Source organism: Salarias fasciatus, chromosome 7, assembly GCF_902148845.1.
Source record: "Salarias fasciatus chromosome 7, fSalaFa1.1, whole genome shotgun sequence".
In the NCBI taxonomy this organism is placed as follows: domain Eukaryota; kingdom Metazoa; phylum Chordata; class Actinopteri; order Blenniiformes; family Blenniidae; genus Salarias; species Salarias fasciatus.
Genome location: NC_043751.1, coordinates 7,108,688 through 7,130,191, shown reverse-complemented (window position 1 = coordinate 7,130,191; position 21,504 = coordinate 7,108,688). Strand labels below are relative to the sequence as shown.

The following is a 21,504-nucleotide window of genomic DNA, read 5'->3' as shown; positions in this document are numbered from 1 at the left end:
TTACGTGTGTTCACCTTAAGCTCACCTTGGGTTTAAACTGGTGCATCTGAATATTTGGATCATTACCTGACGGTACCAAAAAAGAAAGCGCTTGGTAACGCTAAGTCACGGTCTTTGTTGCACCCATCCATCCATCCATCAATAAATTTCTATCCAGATTTGATTTTGCTGTCACACAAAATATCAAAGCGTAACTATCAATATAAATCTTGTTATATTATGCATTATGTATATTTATTTGCAGACAGAAAGACCTAAAAGACCCCAGCACCTTCTCACTGAGAGGCAAGAGTGCTCACCACTGCTCCACCTTGCAGACTTTTGTTCCCCCTATAATGACAAAAATTTAAATTGAAAACTTTAGGAGATAAAAGCTGCCACATGGAGGCCATGAGTTTCCACCTAAAGTCCAAAACATGCATGTGAAGTTAACTGGAGACCCTAAACTGCATCTAGGTGTGAATGTGAGTGTGTGTAGTTGTCTGTCTCTCTGTGTTTGTCCTGTGATGGACTGGTGAGCTGTCCGGGGTGCGTCCTGCCCCGTCAGCCAGGATTGACTCCGGTGCTTCACAACCCAGAACAGGAAATAAGCAACATAGATGATCATTGGATAGAAAGCATAAACCTCATATTCAACCAAACTATTGTCATTCCAGCTGTTATTCTTCTTGTGCTATCCTGCTTTATTTGTGAGGAGATAGTGAGGTGCTATGTTTAAGCCAGTATAACACTGATAGTTAATAAATATATCAACCTGTAGTTGTCATATAGACGCGTGTCTCCTCTGAGCGCTCTGGAGTTTATCAGATAAGCCCCATAATGTGATTGTGGTGCCTGGAGAGCTCAGTATTTTCTCAAGGTGAACCACTGCACTGAGGCAATGTTCTGCCCTCAGGTCAGTGTCACACTAATGCCTCGTTTACAAGACGTTTAAAGTGAGTTTTAGTTTTTTTATTCTGTTTTAACACAGCAGTGGTTTTTTTTTTTAAATAATTTATGCTTACATTAAAATACCAGAAACTCAGAAAATGATGGAGTTAGCATGCATCCTTCCATCTATATTTGGTTTGCAGGGCTTTGGCCAACACTGGTGGGATGTCCCTTCCCGGTCAGGTCACTCGTCAGAGCAGAAACAAAGTCCTCCTGGATCCGCTGATTGTTTATTTTTCTTCTTCTTCTTCTTCTGAGTGATGAGATTTAACACAACGACCTGGAGTTGCGGGAGCAGTGTGAGATAAGCAGAGCAGAAAGTTTGCGACGTTGCCTTGGAGAGATATTGTCACACAGCTGAGGCCTTTATCTCAGAACTACGCAGGAATATGGGGATGGATGTGGAAGCAAGGTCCTGAGCTAATTAAATCGGTAATCTCTTTGTACTTTAAAACACAAAAGGAGGAGTCGGGGCTGGTGTGAGGGTTGGTTGGTGGTTTCGATGAGGGCCAGTGGACTGTTATTTAATAAAGGCAGCTAATTGGGTCAGAGATCCTCAGCAGTCGGAGAAGGAAAAAAAAAAAATAAAGGAACACTTGCAGACCTGTGAGATGAAAGTCTTCCTGGAGGATAATAATGAAGAGACAAACAGAGAGCGAGGTTAGAGAGAACAACACGATAGTGCTGTCAAAGGTACAGCACACAGGTGTTTCATTTTTGTCTGCGGGGTTTGAAGTCCGTGCGTTCGATAGGGGAAGGTAATAGGTTTCAGGAGGGATCCGGACTGAGAGTGCATCCTAATGGAGGAGGCTGGGGGGCAGCAGAAGTCTGGAGCTCTCTCAAGTCTTCACCAGAGGACTCATTCTGCACTCTAGTGGAAAGAAAAACTAACTGCACTCAGGTGCCATGCTCATATCTGCCCCCACACAACTTCCTGCCTGCTAGTTTAACACCTCTAATCACGCTCCGCATCAGTCCTTCATGTTCATTTCCTGGGAGTGTTAGTCATAATTACCAATCACCCAGTGTGCTTTTTAGAACCCACGACTTCATCAGTTTAACTCCAGTCCCTGTTTTTGAAGTTCACTGTCCTCTTGATTCTTCTTTTGAGAATCTGAAAATAAGATCATCATAAAACTGCTCCTCTTCACATTCGGGAACTTACATGATTCCAATAAACAAGTTGAAATTAAAGTTTAATGAACAATTGAAAAGAAAAGGGGAAAAATTCACGAGTCAAACAAGACGAATACAATTACTTAACATTAGAAAAAAATTGCCAGATTTGTTCAAATGAAACAAATCTGTGGATAATATCAATTCCTGTTCCAAGTAAAAATACAAAACCAACTCACGTTTTGGGATTTCAGGAATAAATTGGACATGGTGATCTGACAGGTTTTTATTGATCACATGAATGTTGAGAAACATTTTAAAAAGGAATTAATTAATGATGGACTAAATCCAGGAGTTTTTGTTCAAGTAAGAGAAGTTTGAATTCAATTTTGTCATTTTGGGGGTTGACATGACTAAATAAACATTTAATAAATAAAGTCATGGAAAAAGCACTATTGGAGGATTGACAAATATTAGGTTTGAGTTTGGGCAAGAATATTTGTGGCGATTGAACGTATGAGGAAATTGTTTTGATATGTTGAGAATCTAATTCATGTAAAAATAATCCAGGCTGCTGAACATGTTCTTAATTCATCCCAAAGCTGTAATACAGAGGTGTAAAAACTCAGAATTCAGGAGCCATATCGACCAAAGAGGTATGAGTGCAATGAGAAAGCCTACATTTACGGATATATCTCCTCATAAAACCTGAACAAATTGACAATTTCAAAAAAAAAACAGCTGTCATTGAAATGTTATACCAATCTGAGCAGTGTTTACTGATGCAAAATACTGTGAAAAGTCCAAAAAACACCCTGTGCTCCATGTGACAGTCACGCTTCATTTGATAAATCTTATGGAACATTTGAAATCCCTCAGTCTGCAGTGTTTCTCCTCAGGACGCTGTTGGCAAAAGGTGACTGTTTCTTACATGCATGTTTTTGTTTTGACGCTCATGTTATTTCATTAACGATCAGGTAGTTTCTGCCTCTACATCACTGAGCTCTTATTAGTGTGTTGTGAGGTCTGCAGCTCTTGGAGTATGTTAGAATTTTAACGCTTCCCCTGAGCTGAAATGGATCTGTGGAAAGCAATATTTACACACATCTGCTGCAGAAATGGTTTATTGCTTGATTTTCAGAAATATAATCATATTTTTAAGACATAAATGATGTCTCACCAGCTACAAAAGCAAAATATTGGTCATTACAGGTCAGCATTTAGTGACCCTATTGCAACATTTTAAAAATTAAAACCCTCAGGCATCAGTGGATTTTTGTTGCTTCTTAACTTTGGCAAGTTTAAGTCTGAAACAGAGAGAGAGAGAAAGAGAGAGTTCAGCTTAAACTTGTGTCCTCTTTATAAGTCTCCAGAAAAGTGTAAAACTGACAAAAAATCATAAATAATCCCAATTCAGCCCCAGAAAATAGTCCCATAAAAGTTAAAGATTTCTAAATGGATTTCTGTGAAAAATCAAAAAGTTCCTCATATCCCTGTCACTTATATGATAACAAAAGATGTGATCTGCTTTACAAAAACACCCCCGACTCATGGCTTCATGCTTGAATTGGGTATAGATTTTAAAATGATCCTACTGTCACTTGCATTAGTTTCGTGCACATTCTTCCATTTGAACAAAGCGAAGCTCTTCTTTTTCGCTGTGCCTTCACCTGCCGTGAACTCCGCCACACTCGACTGAAAGCAGCTCTCTCTGTTTTCCTTCAGCCACTGGGAGAGAGTTCGACTGTTGCCTCACTGTCGCTTGTTGTCGTTCTGTGTTTTCCTGCATGCTCCAGTTATTCCAAGGGGAGAGGTCTCAGCGGGCTGCTAAGCTATGTGCACAGCGGCGTGCGCCACCTTTTCATGTTCTGCGTTATGTTCCAGATTGATGACATGTGGCTTTGTGCACGGTGACAAATCACCTCTCTCAGCCGCATTTCGCCATGTTTGTTTGTTTTTTTTCATTGCTTCCTGTTTGATTTTGTACCCAGACACAACAGTCTTATGATTCCGTTCTTGTTGTCTCATCACACCTGCACCTCAGTGCTGATCGTCTCTCAGTCCATTCAGGCCTCGTTTACACGACAATGTGAGTTTTCTCCATTTTTCATGCAGTTGGTTGTTTTTGTAATGAAGTCAGAGAGTTTTCAAAGAGTTGCAACAGAGTTTGAAGCATTTTCAAAAAGTTGCATTTTACCCTGTTTCCATAAAGACTGAATCATTCAAGAACTTCCACCGCAGGAGTTGTTTTTGAAAAGTTCCCTTTTCAGTAACTCCAGCCACCAGCGGCAACAGATACGCAAAACACAGTGTGGTGGCACAGTGAATACCACTCTTACCTCACAGCAAGAAGGCTTTACAGTTGAAATACAAACTGTGGCATGGGGCCCTTCGGTGTGGAGTTAGATGTGCTCCCTGTGTGCGCGATATTCTGACTTCCTCTCACAGTCCAAAAAAACCACTTACTCTTTGATTCAAATGAAGTTTTAACAGAACAGAGTTGGGTCACTTGGTTTTTCAGGATTTTTTTACCTCTCCTGTTTGGTCCAAGCGCCAACCTCTGCTGGTAAAACATGAAGATAATGCGGAAGTGCAAAAAAAGTTGTAATTCCAGAGAAAATTCCAGCAGGGGGCGATGATGCTGGTTTCAAAAAGAGCCCTGGTCTCATTGAAACCCATTCAAAAATGTAGATTTTCAGAGTGAAAATAAATATATAAAGCGTCCGGTTTCAGAACATGTTCTGGTCTCTATCACTTGTTTCTACAACCGAGCTGGCTTCACCAGACTCTGATTTTCATCATGAGTTAAAGTTTTCCATAAATCGCCTTATCACAGCACCTCCTCTGTCCACGTGATGCGGTCAAGCGACAGGCTGGACCAATCACATTTACATCCGGTTTCGTTCAATATGGAGACGTCCTGCTGAACTTGCTGAAATCTTTAGATCAGGATTTCGGAACGCTGCTCAGAAAACAGTATATGTAGCAAAACATTTGACTATTCCTACAGTAGCTTTTATAAACTCAGTACACCATCTAGTGGTGCAAACTAGTATTGCATTACAATTGACATTACATTTTACACAACAATACACCTCAAACATTAAATTCCTCCGAGGATCATTAAAGCCGTCTGATTCTGGTCAAACAGAACTTTTACATAAAGGTATTTTACATGAGATATTTTCTATTGCAGTTTGCTGTCAGCATTGAGTACACTATAAAAGTTTTATTTTTTCACATTAAGTTGGCTCGGATGTTCTGCTGTTTTGCAGCAAAATTGTCCCACTCTTCTACTGGGCGAAATGATTTATTCATTTATGTAAATCAGGTAATATTAAAATGACTGGAAGGCAGTGTTAACACTCGTGGTTCGGTTCACTGGTCCAAGGCAGAGTGGAAAAAAGAGAAAAGTTTGCCCTTGGGTGCCGCTTTGCTTTGTGCTCACTGTGACATCTTGAATGATATCGGACTAGAAAGAAAACACATGCTGGGCAGCTAATACGATGTTTATTCTTTGACTGTCAGAAAAGCCTCCAAAACCAGCAGTTGAGATTAAATTGGGGCTCTGATATTATTTATGTGATTGTTTCTCTTTGTTCAGGACAGAAACGGACTGATGGGCTTCCACATTGCTATGAGCTGAGCTGATTGCGGCACACAGCTCTGTCCCTTGATCATCGGTCTACAGAATATATAAATAAGGCAATGAATTAGGCTTCGCGCTATATAGGTATTTGGTATTCTCAAGTAACTAAAGGTTGGTATTCATACTTGTATTCTACCTTGTAAATTAGATGAGACTTTATTGATCCCACATGGGGAAATTCAGTAATTGCCACAGCACCACAATGCACAAAGATAAGTGAACTGAACATCAACAAAAATAATTAATAGAATATGAGCATTTCAAAAGATGTGGGCCATAACACTTGGCAATAAAAACACACATGGCTGTGTTTACAACATCATAAATAAACTGTGGACTCCTAATATGCAAATGAGATTATTCACAGTATTTACAGCAGGTGCAGGTAGAGTTTTGTTACATTCCACAATAATAAAAGGAACGTATAGCTATAGGACTGATTTAAAATACCACTGCTCCCTTTTGCTTTCGCTGCAAGCAGTTATATATGCTTTCCTTGAAAAGATGAAAAAAGAGGAAAACCTGCCTCTAGTATCTATTTTTTAAACATAAACCCAATCAGGTGTATACTGTCAGTCATATTAAATCTTAATTGCTTCAGATAATAATTCTCAATCGTCTTGTTCTACATCTAATATTTTCCTGTATTTTCATGTAAACCGTGTCTGAATGGCACTATATAAATAGCTTCACCTTGCCTAAATAAGTCGTTATTAAGTTTTTTTCTTAAGTTTTTCTCTGTTTATTAAGTTAGTTTTTTCAAACTACAAATGAAGGATTTGACCTTATGTTTGACCCTGCTATCTTAAAGTATAGTGTATCCTTTAAATACGCTTTTGGGTTTTACATAGTATTTCTAAGCTTACTGAGATTTATTTTACTCTTAAAGGACATTTTATTTGAAGATTCTCAACTGACCTGAAGGTAAAGCTGGGAGGAGATTTTATTTTATCTATAATCGGAATAATTTTGATTTTCTTCTACATGAGTGTGTTCTTACTGTCTTTATGGTGAAATTTGATGGTTGCATCAGTCAAACCTGTGATCGTCTCCTCAGAATCTCATTCAATCTGTTCAGCTGAAGAAAATCCCAAACTCTACACACTGACTTCATTTTTACCTCTTCCATCCACCAGTTTTTGCACCACATATTTCCAAGTCAAGGACGGGCTGCTGCGTAAGTCTCAGGTCATGACCCCCTCTTCAACGTGCAGCTTGGAAAATAATTGGGGACCTCCATCACCCCAGACAGCCCCCAGAAGTCCCCCAGGTATCACCAGTTAATCAACCAGCCACCTCTTCACCTTCACTGTGTCGAAGAAAACATTTACACAACCAGGAGAGGATGGAGGAGGACAAAAAGTATAATAACTTGAACACAACTGTCACTTTTCCAAACTTAATAAATTCATTCATTTACTTTGAGTCTTAGCTTTGAATCTTTTGGTGGGAAATTATGATAACACACATTTTTTCAGTTGAAAAGGGCCCCTGTGTGATTGTCTCACATCCCTGGGTTAGATATTTTCTAGATGTCCTTGACATGCCTATGGGAAAGTCTGTCTTATTTCCCCCTTGCTGTAAAATGATGGGATAGTGATAACAATGGTCACAATAAGATGAAAACACTTATTTTACTCATCTTATTAATATTTTTTCATATTGGAGAAAAAAACATACCAACAAGCTTCAGAAACAGAATCTAAGTTGTTTCTTGAGAGTGCAGCTGCATATTTATGGGTTTTAATGATAGAACTGTAAAAAAGTTCCCTCACACTTGTTTGAATAATTACATTATTTTTTAAGTTGAGTGATTGTGCGCTTCATTTTTTCCTTCATGCCAATCAACTCAATGGGGCGGTCTCCTTTGTCTGGAACGAACGCTCATTGGATAATATGCGCAGAAGGGCCCGCCCTAAAAATAAATACTTCACTGTAATTGGCTAAAGCCGACATGGCAACAAAACGCTCGACCAATCGGAATTGACGCCTATCTGCCCCCATAAGGCTGCAAGCTGCTGCTCTCTCACAGCTAGCTAAGCAGAGAGGGTTAGATGTGTGTGTTTGTGCGGTCATCTTTCTGCTTGTAGCTCTCCTGAGACCGTCGCAAAACCCACCTTTTTCCCTTCTACAGCCGTCTCATTTCCTCTTTGGTAGCCACACAACAATACCAAACTGAAGTTGCTTTGGTGAAGGTAAGGTAAATTCCTCTCCCTTCCCGAAAGCCGCACCGGCTGATCCAAAATGGCTCCTGTTGCAGCGGCTAATGTTTAGCTGCAGCCTGCTAGCGGCGGCGCATTAAGCTCCGGAGCCGGTCGGTCGGTCAGTAGTGTAGCTCACCGACAGCTGATTTAAATTCAGACAGAAAATGGCGTCGTCGACAGTCTACTGTTGGTTGCAACATTTGCAGAGAAATTAAATAAACACCGAGAGCTACATGCATGACATCCCGTTATACGGCATTTATCTTACCACTAACCTGTGTGATAAACCGGGGGATGGTTGTGGAAATACCGGGGAGTCGGAGCTTTAGCGGCCGGCCACGCTACGCTGCCCTGCCCGTGTCACTGCAGCAGCGGTGCGGCTGGATCCAGTCTGCTCTCGTCCCCCATCCAGGACGGCAGAGCGGCATGCAGCAGTCCCAGATCTGCGGCGAGTTTGTGCGAAAGAGCTACACAGAAACACGGCATAAACATGTTGGGTCGTGACGCCGCTATCTTGATGGAAAGGCTAACGAATTAGCCGGTTAGCCGACGCACATTTGACATTTACTGTTTTTAAAGTCTTGCATATATTTCCGAGTGTCAGTAACATCCGTCAAGCGTTTGTCTCATGTCAATTCTCCGTGGTGGAGCCAGGCTCGTAACAAAGACATCTGCACCGTTTATGAGGCTCAAGTGATGCAAATGTCAGAATAACTCCCACAGCTGCATTTGGATCTCTGTGTCTGCCTGTTTTACTCGCCCACAGCCTCTAATTGCTTTCTTTCTCTCCCCCAGCACCGTTTTCCCCATCCCCTCCTATTATTCTTATTCTTTTGAGTATTCTTCATTGTCAAGCCGCCAAAGTGGAGAGTGTGATTGCAGAAGGGGGTGCTTCTCGTTTCAGGTAATGACCCTGACGCTGCAGATGAAACACCAAACATTAATCAGGGCCGAAAAAAAAATCACAGTGAGGGCTGAAACTTCCGGCCTGTGCAACAGAGCAGGATGTGGGAAGGCTCAAAATGGCTGTCAGACACTTTCCTTTGTGAGACCTTTTTAAAAGGGGGGGTTGGGTGCACACTGCGAGCCTTGGGAGCTTTTCTGTCCTCTTGTTTGTGGACTGCTGATAGCGGCACACACCCTGTTCACAATGCACACCAAATTGAGGTTTGGCTGCATTGGTATCCTCTCTATAAATACAAAAGCTCAAGTGGGGCACTTTTAATTTTTCATGGGAAAACGCATAGATTTTGCATTATTTTGTCAAGAAAAGTTTGACATGGACAGGGCAACATTCAGAAAATAATGTTCGCGAAGTATAGCAACAACACAGACACCGATGACGATGGCACTGTTTGTTTGTCATGAAACCATACACACATGCAAGTACTGAACAATGCAGTATTAACATTTGCAATGGGAGCACATGGATATTCGTGTGGTCAGACTATGACGTTGGGTTGCTATTACAGGTGACTCTCAAGTCTAAAACTACCTGGTCCCAGGAGAATCTGCACTGGGAGTCACACACTCTGGAAAATGCCATTATTGTTACTGTCCATCTGCTCGTGCGTGTGTGCAGGAGAACAGTTTACCACGACAGAGCCCGAGTGTTTTCAAAAAGTTCAACCTTGGAAGTAGGGGTTACGCGATATGTCCAAAACAAAAGTGTGTGTGTTTAATATTTTTTAAATATTCCAATAGCGATAGTCTTCTGATATAATTTTAAATTGTTTTAAAATGTCGTTCTTTACCAAAAATGAGATGCTGTTGAGATTCTTCTTGGATGGACTAAGTGTATAATATGTTCTGCTAAAGTGTAAACATATTAACATGTTCTGGAGATACCAACACTCACACATTAGTGTCTCAAACATCCTTGATAATGATCTCAGTTGACTTCAACACCAAACTGCCCAATTGCAAATGAAGTCCAACCTATCTGTCGGGGCAGGCCCAGCCCAGAACAACATGGAGTAAAAGCTCTGTTGCATGAATGATCAGGATCCTTTCGGGCCAAAATACTCAGGGGATTGTCCTGTGTTTTTCCCCGTAAGGTGCAGCATGCTGAACGGTACATCTGGCTATACTTAAATAAATGGTAATAATGTGAAGTCAGTTCTTTTGGCATTTTTCATACCAAGCATAGAAACAAAGGACCGGGTGGAGACGGATGAATGTCCCAGGCTCCAACATCATCAAAACGGCGTTGATGATTCTGTTGTAGATGATATACATTGCATACCTCTATTTGGGAGCAATTTTCATCAAAAAGATATTTTTAGTGTCTGAGTGCTGTTTTCATGTAATCGGAGAACCAAAACGCTACAGAAGTTTTGCATTTTTCACTTGAAATCATTGTCGTGCAGTTGAGCCCAAAACGCTAAGCATGTGGCAGAGATGAGGAATTACTTTATAATGTCAAATTGCTATTTATTGCAATATTTCACGAACTTATCACGTCTGTCATATGGCTGCAGCCCCTCCAGGTTAAAGGTTTTAGTCACATCAGCCAGATCTGACGGCACAGAGTTTAGTTGACGCCAGAACAATGACACATTATTATTAAAACAACACACGTATGAAAATGCACAATTTTGGAAAATTGTTCAAAGGAAATTTGTACAGTATTTCCCATCAACACTGATTTGTAGCCTGAGAGAGGCTTAAATACAGAAGATAGTGACAGGATACCAGATGCAGCTGGTTTATGTTTTCTGACGGCAGACAGAGTGAACTTGTGCTGCTCTTTTCACAATATTTCGTCTCTCGCCCATTCTCCACTTTATAGTGAGTCATTCATTGTTCATCTATAAGTTTGAACTGTGATTGCTCTGGTGGGATTAAAAACACAACTGATACTGAAAGGGTACATGTTTTAGATAAGTACAGTGGTAGAAACATCTGTACACCCCGCGGTGGTCTGCGACTGCCCTTCAGTTGTGAGAAAACTATTTACTGAAAAGAAAGTCACCCAGTAAGAAAACTGATTAGACACCTGCACTTCCTGTTGGTTAATTTTGCTGGCGTTTGGTTTTTAAGCTGCATGATTTCACATTTTTCTGCAGACCGCCATAAATCTAATTGATCAAAGTTCCTAATAACATCGTATGAACACACACGGCGTTCAAGGTGGCTTCATGCATTAATGGATAATGTATTCTCCACTCGTCTCACACCCATAGTTCCTAATAGTAATGGCTCGGTGTTCTTGGCACAGCAGAGCAAACTAATGCATCACAGCATGGTTTTTTTTTGTTTGTTTTTTAATAATGCAAAGGTTAAACGCTGGCACGTTGCCTGGAATCTTACTGGAAGGGGAAGTCTATGCAGTCATTCATCTCACTTGCACAGTTTACTAAAGCTACATCACAACTCCTTGAACTTAAGCGTCTTTTAAATATTTAGAACCGGCGAGTGAGAGCGCTTGAAAAATGTGGGTGACTTATAAAAGAAGTTGTTAAACATTTGTTTGAAGAAAAATATCACCACGCTAAAACGTATTATGGACCCAGTTTTAATATCGATTCAGTTGATTCTGAAATTAAAATTAATGCAGTTATTTTTTTTACTTTCTCTGCTAAGAAATTTTCTCAATTTTGTTTTAAAGGGAACTTAAACTCCTAATTGAAGGAGGTTGGTAACCCCGCTAATGGGCTTCAGACGTGTCCGTTAATGCATCTGATGCAGACTAGAACGTCGGCAGGCCAGACATGCAGCGTTCATTTCCATCACAGCTTCAGTAAATCACCAATAATTGATGAGCCATTGATCTCATGCATGCAAAATCTAAATGTCTGTTCGATATGTTTACCTGCAAAATGACTTATAATCCACTGAGACACGCGTTTGTTGTTTTGACAAAACGGTTTTTCAGACTGTAATCCATCCGTCATGTAGGTGAGAGCTTTTGTTCCCGGGTGTGTTCTAAAGGTTGAGTGACTGAATGAATACGCAGCGTATTTAGTCTCGTCTCCTCTCGAGGTGAAGACGCAGCCTCGCTCGGCGTAGCGTGAATCTAATGCTTCTAGTTTTCTCTCCCTCTCTCTTCTGCAGTGCTTCTTCGGGGGGAGGAGGTGGTAGGGGTGCACCTCAGCACTATACCAAGACTGTCGGCAACAGGTTGGTTTGAGCCTACAGGAATTCAGAGCTTTAGCGTTGGGTCAGCCGCGTTAGCAATCCGACTTTGTCTCTCCTTTCGAATGTCCATGTACTCGCCATTGCAGTTTATTACGAAAAGAAACGACACCAGCAGCTTGTGCCCTGGCACGCTAACTAAATATTCAGTGTTTCTGTACTTGCCATAAAAATTCAAATGATGCTTTTCACAACTGATAATGTTATAAACTGACACAATTAGTGCCAGAACAGTTAAATTAGCAGTTTGAAAAATTTATTAATGTGATCGCTGTCCCCTTTTTTTTTTTTTTTTTGCCATCATCCCGAAATTCAATCAATGAGAAATGTTTAAATAGGAGCTAGTATGCCTCCAGTGACTATTGTCAATAGTTTCCTACATTGTGCAATTATAGTCAGCGGCCTTGTTGATTAGAGGATCAGAATACCAGGAAACTGTGATTTGAATTCCCAGAAGTGCCGTTACATGAAGTCAACAGCAGACAACACACGCACACACACACACACACACGCCTGCGCAGGATCATTTTACACTAAAGGGTCACATCTGATGAGAGCACTGGCTTTAGTGAGGCTTGTTAGTACCCAGTCTTTATTTTCAAGCCTGTAGTGGTAGATGAGGAGACAGGACCGTCCTCTTTCCTCGCTGTGTGTGTGTTGAGGTAGTAATACGGCGGTTCTCCTGCTCCTGGCGTCTTGTGAGTGTAGCGTGGTTCCACTCCGCTGAGCCTCCTGTGTCTGTGCCTCTGCAGCGAGTTCCTGGGGAAAACCCCAGGGCAAAGCGTTCAGAGATGGGTTCCTTCACGAAGCACTAGACGAGATGCCAACTCCAGCAACGAAAAAGAGCGACACGATGCAATCTTCAGGAAAGTGAGGGGGTGAGTTCCAAGTCCAGTTTCCTAGTAGATCGCTCACCTCCACACACAGATAGCTTCTTTATTTACCCCCCCCCCCCCATACATCCATGTAGTTTTTATCCAGAGTCCAGAGGAAGCGTCAACTCTGTAACTGACACTTTATTTGAAAGTTATTACAACAAAAGGAATATTATTCATCACAGATGTAAGATGGGGCTATGTGGTGTCACTTCCATTGCATTTGTATTTTTCATTTAGTTTTACTGGAACAATTAAAGCCCCATTAAATTCTAATAAAACCTTACAAGGCTCCAGTGTGTGAAAGTACAAGAAATTCATGTTATTGTTCTCCGACGGGGAAAGGGGGGGGCATTACTTTTCATCAAAGTGGCGTTCTAGCATTGTAGAATTTCATGGAATATTAAATTAATTTTCTGTTACAGCAACCAAATCAAATGTGATTTCTTTGAAAGGCAATGAGGTAGTTTTGACTTGAAATGAACTGAAGGTATTGGAGCGAAATGTCGGCTCACATTCATTAATAGGGTTTTGTTTTTTTGGGGGTTTTTTTTGGTGCATTTATGGCCGAAAACAGCGTGAAAGGGTGGGGAGTGCAGGAAGACAGTAAAGCAGGCATGCAAGAGTTATAAAATAAACAAATAATTTGGTAGATGGAAAACTCAGGAAAACATACAACCAAATCAGTAAAAAAACAAATCAAATCCGTATAAAAATGAGTGCAGGAGTTAAACAATGCCACTATATTTTCAGTTCCTTGTGGTGTTCGAGCGCCATATAGCAGCCGTCACCAGCTCAGCATGTGTTTCGCTGAAGGCATCTCGTGTTGTGTCCCCATTTAGTATCAGGTGATGTTTACAGCAAACGAAGAGGGGACTGTTTCCCACGTGTGGTTTGAACGGCGTCCTCCACAAAAGCGTGATTGTGGAGTCGGAGCTCAGAGAAATGTTTGCTAAATGACTTTCAGTGTCTGAAAATGCTCGGTGATGTCTTTTCCAGTATAGCGCGTCTCTGTAGAGATTCAGCTGTGTGTGAAACGCCTTGACGGAGCGCTGTCTCGCTCTGACATCGTCCTGCTGTTATTGTTTTTCCAGCATACTCAACAAACTCACGCCTGAGAAGTTTGACAAGCTATGCCTTGAGCTCCTGAACGTGGGCGTAGATTCAAAACTCGTCCTTAAAGGAATCATCTTGCTGGTATGAATTCCACTCCTCCTGTGTTGTTTTAGATTCTTTAGCGCTTTGCCAAATGGAAATGGGTAGATCCAGTCTTGGCAGGCGACTGAGTGAGTCACAGCCGTCCGCTACACGCTTTAATGACCTCGGCAATGCAACTCTTGACTCGTGTGCGTTTGTGTGTGTTGCAGATTGTAGACAAAGCCCTAGAAGAGCCGAAGTATAGCTCGCTCTATGCTCAGCTATGTCTGCGCTTGGCAGAGGACGCACCAAACTTTGATGGCCCTTCATCTGAGATCCAAACATCCCAAAAGCAGAGCACAGTGAGTGCCGCTCCTCCCAGCCTCATTGTTTTGTCAGCCAGTGATGGATGACAATGTTGTGCAACAAAAAAAAGAAAAAAAAAAAAAGCATTTCTGTTTTCTTTGGAGTTGTTAAAGCAATCAGCACCCATCTGACCTTTAAGAAAAGATCATAATTCTTCACTTTGTTGTCGTTGGCTCGTTGGGCCCCGTGCAACAGCAGATTTGTTGTGCCTCCAGTGTAAAACATGAGAGCCGCTCTCTGTGCTACAACTGTACACTTTGTTCCAACTGCAGACCTTCAGAAGACTGCTGATTTCCAAGCTTCAAGATGAATTTGAAAACCGCACCAGAAATGTTGAAAGTGAGTCCTCGTGCTTCGTGTTACTTTTAACTCCTCGCTGTGGGTTCTGGGGGCGGGGGGGGGGTCGCGGCACACTTTTTACCTCAGGGGCCTCATACAGTCCAGCTTTATCTCAAGTGTGGGAAAAACTGGTTAAATAGTGCCTTGATAACTTTTAGATTTAAAATTTAAAGATTTTCTTTGTTGTGGTGCAGAATTTTCACAAAGCCAAACAATTACCACCAAAAATTATAATGTCAACGTTAAGCCGTTTTTAATGAGACTAAAGCTTTCTTCAGCTCGGTTCTCATTGTTATTGTTTGCTACTCGTGAACGTTTTAAAAAAAAATATCAGTGTTTTATTTTAATTTTTTAATTTGCTTAGTGGTCTGGTGGTGAGCCTTGTGTTTGACCTTATGCATCCAACTATCAAAATCGGTGTGAATTGTATTTTATATCAAAACCTGAGATGTGATTGTTTACAAGGGTGTTTAAAACGATTAGATGAGACTGTAAATTTCTGCAGATTCCCGTTGCTCGTCAGCTTGTAGCTAAATTTTCTCCTGCTTCACTGACGGTTTAAAAAATTGGTCTAACCTTTGTTTCAGAAGAATATCAGACTTTAGTTGGCCTCGGTGCGCAACCAGCAGCTCCTGCCAGTGTCTCCAGTATCATAAATAATGCCGTCTTCCTCTCCGTCTTTCCAGTCTATGACAAACATGACAACCCTCTTACTTCTGAGGAGGAGGAGCAGCGTGCCATCGCCAAGATCAAGATGCTTGGCAACATTAAATTCATCGGGGAACTTGGCAAACTCGACCTCATCCATGAATCTATCCTTCATAAGTGCATCAAAACAGTACGTACGCTCTTGGACTGGTGCTTGTTGAAGATTGGGTGTGAGGTCCGCGTTTCTGATTCTGTGTCGCTGCTCCTCAAGCTTCTGGAAAAGAAGAAGAGAGTCCAGCTCAAGGATATGGGAGAGGATCTGGAATGCCTCTGTCAGATAATGAGAACAGTGGGGCCGAGACTCGACCATGAGAAAGCAAAGGTAACAGCTCAGATTCAGCGTGTGACATTGTCAGCCATGTGAATACAAACTGAGTTCGACCCTCTGATGCTCCGGTTGAGTGTAAATCCTGGTTTCTGCCGTGTTTCCTCCCAGTCTTTAATGGATCAGTACTTTGGCCGTATGCGATCCTTAATGAACAACAAGGAGTTGCCCGCTCGGATCCGCTTCCTACTGCAAGACACAGTGGAACTGCGAGAAAACAACTGGGTCCCCCGCAAGGCTTTCATCGACAACGGACCAAAGACGATTAACCAGATCCGTCAGGACGCAGTGAAAGTGAGTCCAGAATTGAATAAACGCACGTTGAAGCTCAAAGTGTGACCGAGCAGAATCGTGGTCTTAATGTTTGGAATCGCTGTCTTCTGTAGGATTTGGGTGTTTTCATCCCAGCGCCCATGTCTCAGGGGATGAGGATGGACTTCTTCCTGGAAAGCCCTTTCATGCCCAACAGAATGAAACTGGACAGGGAGACTCTCGGGGGATTGGCCGACATGTTTGGACAGATGCCAGGTTAGTTTTTCGGTCGTCTCCAGCCCTCATAATGCCCCCTCACCCTTTATATTCCAAGTAATTTGTGTTTGGTGCACATGGCCTTCCCCCCGCTCCCCTCTCGATGGACGAAATGTTGGCGGGGAGTCGCAGCGCATTTGAAAGAAGTCATTGTGCCGCAGCACAGAAACCCAACATGGTATTTGTTTCTGTGACTGCACAGTTGTAAAGTACCAGTTACTGGAGTGTTGACAACACAACAGATACTTATGTTGTGCTGGCTGCTGTAAAGTAGCAGCGTGCTCCAGCGTTCAGACGTCCAGACTGACTGTGATTCGTCCTGTTAGACATACAATGACATTAAGATGAATTTATTTCCTAAAGTGTGATACAGATGTTTCCTCCAGAAATGGAAACCGGCTGCATTTGTAATTTCTGAAACTGCCGTGTCGCTGCTGGTTTGTCGTCGTGACTCTTTCCTGTGCTCCGTGCTGTCAGGCAGTGGAATTGGAACTGGCCCAGGGGTTATTCAGGACAGATACTCGCCCACTATGGGACGCCATCGCACCAACCCGCTTTTCAACGGCCACGGCGGCCACATCGCCCCCCCGCCACAGTCGCAGTTCGACATGGGGCCCAAGTCTTTTGTCAAGTCCAACCAGGTATGATCCCCCTCAGACAGCCCAGCCAATGATCTCCTAACAAATCAACTCCATCTTTTTGTCTTGAGTTCTGTTGACCGTTCTCTCTTCAAACAGGTTCAGAACCAACATTTCCTCAACCAGAACCAGAACCACTTGGCCCAGCAGCAGGTCCAGTCCAAGGACATGCCTCCACGATTCAGCAAGAAAGGACAGCTCAACGCAGACGAGGCGAGTGGATTTAAACGCCAGCGACCTGTGTTGTCCTCTCGATGCCCAGTGATTATAAAAAGACGCGTTATTCTGAGGGACACAACCAGCTGCTGGTCTCCTCCTCTGCTCTGCATTCTGCCTTTACTCTCCTCCGTCTCTCCTGTCCCTCCTCTGCTCCTCTCTGTCTCTACATTTCTAACCGGGAGCTGGTCCACTGATTGCGATTATGAGAGCTGAGGGCGTCTTTAAACCATGGAGAGAGTAGAGAATGTTTAATGGAGGCTCCACTGATCCGACCGCATGCTCTCTGTTCCCGATGCCACAGATCAGCCTCCGGCCTGCTCAGTCATTCCTCCTCAACAAGAACCAGGTGCCCAAGCTCCAGCCACAGATCCCCAACATGATGCCTCCCAGCGCCCAGCCCCCCCGCACCCAAACCCCTCCTCTGGGACAGGTATCGGACACAATCTGAATCCCTCCTGTAGCTTTCATTAAATGCTGGGAAAGCTGATGTGTGAATATTGCTTTAACTGAAAGTTGATGGGCAGGAAATCGTCTAACAGGCTGTCAGTTTGAGCCGAACTGAAAGGAAGGATGCTGTTAGTGCTGGAGTATGAATTTGAGGCGTGATTAAATGCCGTCATTTCATTTACTGCAATCAAAAAATAACGCAATTTTGGTATTTCCTGCATTAACTTCCTGACCTTTGGCCTTCAGCCTCCACAGCTTGGCCTGAAGACCAACCCTCCTCCCATTCAAGAGAAGCCTCAGAAGACGAACAAGAAGCCGCCGCCTGCCCGGGAGGAGCTGCTCAAGATGACGGTAGGAAAACGGAACGAGCGGCAGAGGAAGCGCTGTGGCTTAGGGATCCTCTCCAGCGATCACAGCAGCTGACTCTGCTCTCGGCTCCGCCCTGCAGGAGGTGATCGTGACCGAGTACCTGAACACCAAGAACATGCCGGAGGCCGTGAGCGGCGTGCGAGAGATGAAGGCGCCGAAGCACTTCCTGCCAGAGATGCTCAGTAAGATCATCGTGTGCTCCCTGGACCGTCCCGATGAGGACAAGGAGCACGCCAGCACCCTGATCCACACGCTGCGCACCGAGGGCCTCATCACCGGGGAGAACTTCATGCAGGTACGACCGGACTCGCGTCAAAACAAGACATGTTTGAGGCGCACCGCTGCTCAAAGCTTTCTCTCGACCCCGCTCAAGGCTTTCCTGAACGTCCTGGACCAGTGCCCCAAGATCGAGGTGGACGTGCCCCTGGTGAAGTCCTACCTGGCCCAGTTCGCGGCGCGGGCCATCATAGCGGAGCTGCTGAGCGTGGCGGAGCTGGCCCACCCGCTGGAGAACGGCACCCACTTCCCCCTCTTCCTGCTGTGCCTGCAGCAGACGGCCAAGCTGAAGGACCGCGAGTGGCTCACCGACCTCTTCCAGCAGAGCAAGGTCAACATGCAGAAGATGCTCCCAGGTACCGCCCGCAAGCAAGACCCTGCTCTTCCTCATTTCTTCTTTTAATTAACTGCCAGGAAAGTTTAGAGTCAGTACGTCCTTTGGCTTTATCTTTGAGCAAGAATCATTTATGTTGATTACGATGTTTGGGGTTTTTGTACTGCATGCTAATGTTCACGGCGAACGGTTGTATGATTCACTTTTAGGAAACGTTTGCTTGAAGGAAAAACACTTCATAGTTTCTGTCAGAATATCACAAAAAGAAAAAAATGTGAAATCTGAGAAATGTTGGGGATAATCTGAAAAGCCTGGATGATCAAACTCAAGTGTTTTTTATTCCAAATCATGGCTGACCCCTGGTGGTGGTTGACGTGCACTGCAGGAATTCATGTTCAGAGAGGCGTTCCCTCCTTTCAAACCTCAAACCTCAGACTGTAGTTTATCTTTGGCAGAAATCGATCAGAACAAGGACCGCATGCTGGAGATCCTGGAGGGGAAGGGCCTGAGCTTCCTGTTCCCGCTGCTGAAGCTGGAGAAGGAGCTGCTGAAGCAGATAAAGGCAGACCCGTCTCCTCAGTCCATCTACAAGTGGATCAAAGACAACATCTCGCCCAAGCTCCACACCGATAAAGGCTTTGTCAACATCCTCATGACCAGGTACAGCCTGGCGAGTGTCGACGTGTCGGGAAGAGCCGAAAGCTTGAAAATACTCTGGTGTTTAAATCACTTTGTGAAGACTGAGTCTGTGCTCCTCCCTCCAGTTTCCTGCAGTACATCTCCCAGGAGCTGTGCGTGGCCGAGGGCGACGAGCAGCTGGCGGCGCCCTCCAAGGAGCAGCTGGAGCAGGAGAAGCTGCTGCTGCTGGCGTTCAAGCCCGTCATGCAGAAGTTCCTGCACGATCACACCGAGCTGCAGGTCAGCGCCCTCTACGCCCTGCAGGTGCACTGCAACGCCAGCAGCTTCCCCAAAGGTACCACACACTCTCACACACACACCTCCCCCCACCCGAAACCCATCCAGCCATTCCCCCACTCCCGTCTGTAAAACCTCCTGTCCTCTCAGGCATGCTGCTGCGCTACTTTGTCAACTTCTACGACATGGAGATCATCGAAGAAGAAGCCTTCCTTGCATGGAAAGAAGACATCACCCAAGAATTCCCTGGAAAAGGAAAAGCGTTGTTCCAGGTACACAGACGGTTCCGACCCAGAGCACGGGACGAGCACATCCCAGTTCATCCTCATTTGACGTTTTTCTCCTCCCCTCCCCCGCTCAGGTCAACCAGTGGCTCACCTGGCTGGAGACGGCGGAGGAGGAGGAGTCGGAGGACGAGGCGGACTGAGGAGGAGGAGGATGGAGGGAGCATCCCATCATCGTGGCGTCGATCAGCTTGGTTTTCTCGTCTCCTCCCGTTTTGCGTTCCATGCTGAATTCCAGCTCGAGCATGCGAAGCGGAGCCGCTCGCTTCGTTTTCCGCACAAACGGGAATTCGTCAAGTCAGAAGTGGTTCCGCCACATTTTGTTTAGTTTTTTTTTTTTTCTTCTTTTTTTTTTTCTGTGTTGCATGTTTCCTGTTTGATTTCCAGCCCTCAGCGCCCCCCGATAGTTTAAAGAAAAAGAAGCTTTAAGAAAGGCGTAGAGTCCTTCCCTCTGTTCCCTCCAGCCAGATGAAGTTAGCGGCACGTCGGCGAGCGCTGCCAGAACAACCAAAAGGATGAGAGATTTGGTGCGAGGGGTCCAAAAGCCGTCGCCAGGCCGAGCGAAGCGTCCGCTGACGATAACAACATAACTGCATGCGTAGTCGCCCCGTACTAAAACCTTTTTTTTTTTTTTTTTTTTAAATAAGTGCTCTTCGTAGCCCTTAAGGACGAGCATGCTTTTTTTTTAACCACTTCCTCTTTTTTCTGTTACATGTCGCTCTTCTTGTCTTTTATTCACACGAGTGGTTGCAAGTACTCATCGTCCAAATGTTACAATATTTAAAAAAAAAAAAAAAGAAAAACCTATTAAAAAAAAAAATCCTTGTGTTCATTGGTGTGCCGCCGTAACGTTTCAGAGTTGCCTGTGTTTCTACCTCTTAGTTAGATCGGCTTTTTTTGTGCTGGGAAGATGAAATCCAAGAAGAATCTGAAGTATTTGATTGAAGTCCTGGCCTGATCGCACACTTAACCCAAGTGTTTTTTATTTAATTCTCCAATAAAGCCTCAACACAGTTTACGATGATCCATATTTAAGAGACAGAAGAGCTGGTGTTTAGGAATTGAGCCGTTCTTTGAATAAATTTCTGGAGGGATGGCGTCGATGTGGGCTGCGTTTATTTGAAATCATTTTTTCCATTTCAGGTGGAAACGAATCCATTTGGTTAATTGTTCTTGACCCCCCGCCCCCCCCCCCCCCACTTTGCTCGCTGTATTAAAAACAAGGTAACAGATGATCAAGTTTTAACCAAGAATCTGGATCTGACTGTAAGGTATTCATAATTTTTGTGCACCTATATTGCTTTAATGTCAATAAAGTCCAGTACATGAGCACCGTTCATCAGCTCTCCCGTCTGATTTGTCAACTTTATACACATTTCAGTTTGGTTTCCCTTTTTATTCGTTGACTTTCATTAGTGATTTTTGTGATGTTACCCTTTAAAACGACAGAGAAATGTAGCTTTCTCTAACTGCACTAGCTTAACTGCCTGCTACCCTACAGGTCATCCGTGGTATTACACCGTGTGCTTCATAGCTGCAACTTCCCTGCAAACGAACACGTAATGACATTCTGGCTTTCAAACGCCATCTTGAAAAACATGGACCAAGTTTATTTTACCAACAAGGCAGAAGAAATCCATAATGTTATTCCACACAAGTCCAGTTTTTCCACTTTATAAGCTTAATAGAAAAACAGGTAAAGTTTTTA

The 21,504-nt window shown here is 43.6% G+C and overlaps 1 protein-coding gene and 1 non-coding gene across 2 annotated transcripts; both read left to right on the top strand.

The window, feature by feature from the left end:
- Positions 1-7,714: 7,714 nt before the first annotated feature.
- eif4g2b (eukaryotic translation initiation factor 4, gamma 2b) lies at positions 7,715-21,133 on the top strand. Its single transcript, XM_030096574.1, has 20 exons — positions 7,715-7,890; positions 8,695-8,803; positions 12,789-12,914; positions 14,006-14,108; positions 14,279-14,410; positions 14,687-14,753; positions 15,440-15,591; positions 15,673-15,783; positions 15,898-16,080; positions 16,173-16,314; positions 16,792-16,955; positions 17,052-17,165; positions 17,473-17,601; positions 17,865-17,969; positions 18,067-18,282; positions 18,361-18,619; positions 19,053-19,257; positions 19,362-19,570; positions 19,663-19,784; positions 19,874-21,133. Exons 7-20 carry the CDS (start codon positions 15,508-15,510, stop codon positions 19,937-19,939), a joined length of 2,109 nt encoding a protein of 702 aa, XP_029952434.1. The 5' UTR covers positions 7,715-7,890; positions 8,695-8,803; positions 12,789-12,914; positions 14,006-14,108; positions 14,279-14,410; positions 14,687-14,753; positions 15,440-15,507; the 3' UTR covers positions 19,940-21,133.
- On the top strand, positions 17,207-17,390 carry LOC115392649 (small nucleolar RNA SNORD97). Its single transcript, XR_003931895.1, has one exon. It is a non-coding gene; the product is annotated as a small nucleolar RNA SNORD97 (small nucleolar RNA).
- Positions 21,134-21,504: the final 371 nt, after the last annotated feature.

Excerpts from the sequence above, each read along its gene's own strand:
- eif4g2b (XM_030096574.1), top strand. The coding sequence starts at position 15,508 with ATGCTTGGCAACATTAAATTCATCGGGGAACTTGGCAAACTCGACCTC. Across the intron at positions 18,283-18,360 it reads CCGGGGAGAACTTCATGCAG|GCTTTCCTGAACGTCCTGGA; the intron begins GTACGACCGGAC and ends ACCCCGCTCAAG. Across the intron at positions 19,785-19,873 it reads AAGGAAAAGCGTTGTTCCAG|GTCAACCAGTGGCTCACCTG; the intron begins GTACACAGACGG and ends TCCCCCGCTCAG.